The sequence below is a fragment of the Triticum urartu genome, chromosome 7A (genome assembly GCF_056163025.1).
Source record: "Triticum urartu cultivar PI428250 chromosome 7A, HENAU_Tu73, whole genome shotgun sequence".
Taxonomy (NCBI): domain Eukaryota; kingdom Viridiplantae; phylum Streptophyta; class Magnoliopsida; order Poales; family Poaceae; genus Triticum; species Triticum urartu.
The window spans coordinates 675,064,064-675,067,328 of record NC_141879.1 but is presented as its reverse complement, the minus strand read 5'-3'; the positions used below and the strand labels follow the sequence as shown (position 1 = coordinate 675,067,328).

Sequence of the window (3,265 nt, the reverse complement as noted above, 5' to 3'; positions counted from 1 at the left end):
CATTATAGGCAAGACTAACATGGGAAGTGCCCGGTGTCGCTTATTTTAAACTCTCTAAACCTACCTATGTGAAAAAAAACCCATAAATAAAGAGGATGTCTTTCTAGTCTTCTGAAGGAATTTTGTGTCAAAAGTTATCTAACAGCAGAATGAACATTATGACATTTCCTATCAACAGCATCATTGTGGCTGTGATGTTCTGCTAATAAAATAACCTATTTAAAAGACAGAAAAAACATAGCAGCAAAAGAAGTGATAATGTAATCATCCAAAGTGTATCACAATCTCCCGTTGGCCAGAACCATTGGTATACCAAGACAAAACAAGTACACACAACAGAAGGTGCACTGAAACTTTGAATCACTAGTCCGAGATAGAAATCAGCTGCAGTGCCCCCAGAACAAACCAGCATTGCTCCAAACTTAAACACATCAGAGAAAGGAGGACCAAATTCAAGCAGACATACCATGCCCACTGCTCCATAGCACGAATAAGACGTCACTTGTGCAACGATTGTAACTCTTCATATAGTGGCACATACGGAAAATATGCCTGGTTGCTATCTTCAAGATTGCACATCACTTTAACTTGTCCACTATCCATATCATAGCACATGAATGTGATATCCTCCTGGGCCACAGCGAAGAAGATCAAGTCACATTCTGGATGAATTGCAATCCAATCAAAGTCCTCATCAAGGTATTCTATGTGTCGCCCTCCAAGCAAATGCGAAGTTTCGACGCTATGCTTCAGTATCCATTCTTTGCGGTCATAGTCTTTAAGAACATAAACTAGCAGTCGAACAACATTATCATCATCTGTGTCAAAACCAGCATAATGCAGGCAGCCCTGTGACAGCTGAATAAAACCAACATCCAGACCATCAGGAACACGGAAGTTAGTCCTTGCTCCCCCCTCCTTGTCCACTGCAGCTAGACGACCGTCAGAACCATCAACAATGGCGCAGAAATGCAGATAACCATTAAGATAAACAGTTGACCGATCATTAGCGACATCAATAGTGCCGCTCCATCTCTTCTCCTTATGAACCCAACTCCCGGTTTCAGATGAATAGACATGCACTCCGGTAATGCAGATATCCGCCACCGGCAACAAAAACACATGGAAATGAGGGGACACGGCTGGATCAAAACACAAGCGTGCATTAGCCACCAGGCCGGAATAGCCGCAGTACGGGAACTCAGCCCATTCCTCTGTGGCGGGATTGCACACAATGTACCGGAACACGTCGCCATGGTCGCCGGCAACGTATGAGGAGCAGAGAAGGAGGCCGTTACAGCAGTCCATGATCTTGACCTGCCGGCGGTTGGGCAGGAAGGCGGGATGTGTGAGATGGCGGCTCCCCGAGACATTGGTGAAAGGAACACCTGAATCCACCAATTGATTCCCCTGGTAGAAGCCGGTGAGGGTCTGGGGGAGCTTCCGGCGGTAGTTGCGGTCGTTGGTGAGGCCGAGCCAGTGCTTGGAGACGCACTTGAAGCGGCAGAGCGACTTGGCGGGCACGCGCGAGAGGATCTCGACGAGGAGGTCGTCGGTGAGTCTCTCGGCCGCCGTCTCGCTGCCGCTGGGAGGCGAAGAGGAGGACCTGCACACACAACGATGGGGAATAAGGTTAGGGGATCGGGTGAAGAAGGGAGAGGAAGGTCGCGATGATTCATGGCGATGCATACTCTACGTACCTGATGAGTCCGTCCTCCGATGGGCGAGATCGAGCAGCTGGGGTGGACATGGCGCGGCGGCAGGAGAAAGCTCCGGCGGCGCCGTCCAGCACGGGGGAGGGGGACGGGGTGAGTGATGGCGAATGGGCCGGGGAGGGGATTGAAACCCACTTCTTTTTTGGCGAATGGGCCGTCAATACGTTTGTAGTGCACTGGGCTAAGAGCATCATATCCCGGTCAAACCTAATTCTCAAAAAAAACAAATATCCCGGTCAAACCTTTAAATTTGCAGAAAACGCGCCGAATAGATCCTCTAAACGGCAGATCCTTTGTTTTTACAGGTTTCGTATATTAGAGCAACCATGCCTCATATTTGGAGTTTTCGAGTCGTTCTCGAGGGAATCTGTAGAGCGGTCAACGTTAGAGCAGGGAGCCTGGCGACACCGCGCGCGAGAAGCTAGCAGGCGGAGGAGCTCGGTAGCGGCCGGCCGGAGCATCCCCGAAGCACGTGGCGGGCCGGAGCGCCAGCGACGGACCGAACCAGGCAACAGGCCGGAGCGGCACCCTTTTGGCCAGCTGGAGTTTGAGTCTGACCATGCGTGCGTCCCAAGGAAGAAGAAGTGTGAGGAGAAAAAGGAGGAATTTTTTACAGTACCGGTTTACGGGATCTACTCTGCTTAGTGCCTCGCAATAGCTGTATAATGCTTTCAGATGACATGTTTTTACAAGATCTGTTAGAGTTGCTCTAAATTGAAAGTGTCACAATTCCACAAATGTATCATCCTTTTTTTAAAACATATGGACTTTATTCAACCGAAATAATAGATACATAGTTTGTGAGGAAAGGTACAATCTCAATCATAGGCTCCTCAAACCAATCAACATTAGAAGAAAATCTAGCCAACCTAGCAAGCTTGTGTGCAACCTTATTGGCTTCCATATTACAATGTTTAAACCTAGAGGTAGGAAAATCACACGCCAAAAAATAGCAATCATCAAAAATTGCCGCCGCCGCTCCTGCTGACGGTCGGTCATTATTCATCGTTTCAATAACCTCCAAATCATCAGAATTAATAACAAGGCGATTGCAACCAGCATGTTGCGCTAGTGAAAGACCGAACCTGATAGCCCAAGCTTCCGCTGTTAGAGCATCGACACAATGATCAATTTTCCAATTACCCCCGCAATAAACTTCCCTTTGTCGTTCCTCAGGACAGCCCCATCCGTACCTTTAAGAAAATCATGATCAAAAGAAGCATTAACATTAAGTTTTACAAAACTCACCGGGGGATGAATCCAACCCCCTCCTCTCATAGAAGCCATTGGACTAGAAGCAACAACATAATTAGTCGTAAGAGCTTGTATCCCCATTGAAATATGTTTTGCATCTTGAATTCTCTCCTTATGCACTAATTTTCGTCTTTTCCACCACAAATACCAACACGTAATGGCAATCATCTCCCGAATATTCTGGGACCCCATAATAGATAAATCTTGATCAGGCATGTGCAACAAAAAACCGAGTACCGCCTCTCCAGCATGATCAACTTCACAAGCTTGAGCAATGATCTCATCTAAGCCAAGCA

General features: G+C 47.5%; 1 protein-coding gene across 1 annotated transcript; it reads right to left on the bottom strand.

Annotated features, from left to right (window-relative positions):
- Positions 1–291: 291 nt before the first annotated feature.
- Positions 292–1,834, bottom strand: LOC125521592 (F-box protein At5g07610). Its single transcript, XM_048686649.1, has 2 exons — positions 1,701–1,834; positions 292–1,606 (listed from the first exon to the last, which is right to left on the bottom strand). Exons 1-2 carry the CDS (start codon positions 1,748–1,750, stop codon positions 499–501), a joined length of 1,158 nt encoding a protein of 385 aa, XP_048542606.1. The 5' UTR covers positions 1,751–1,834; the 3' UTR covers positions 292–498.
- Positions 1,835–3,265: the final 1,431 nt, after the last annotated feature.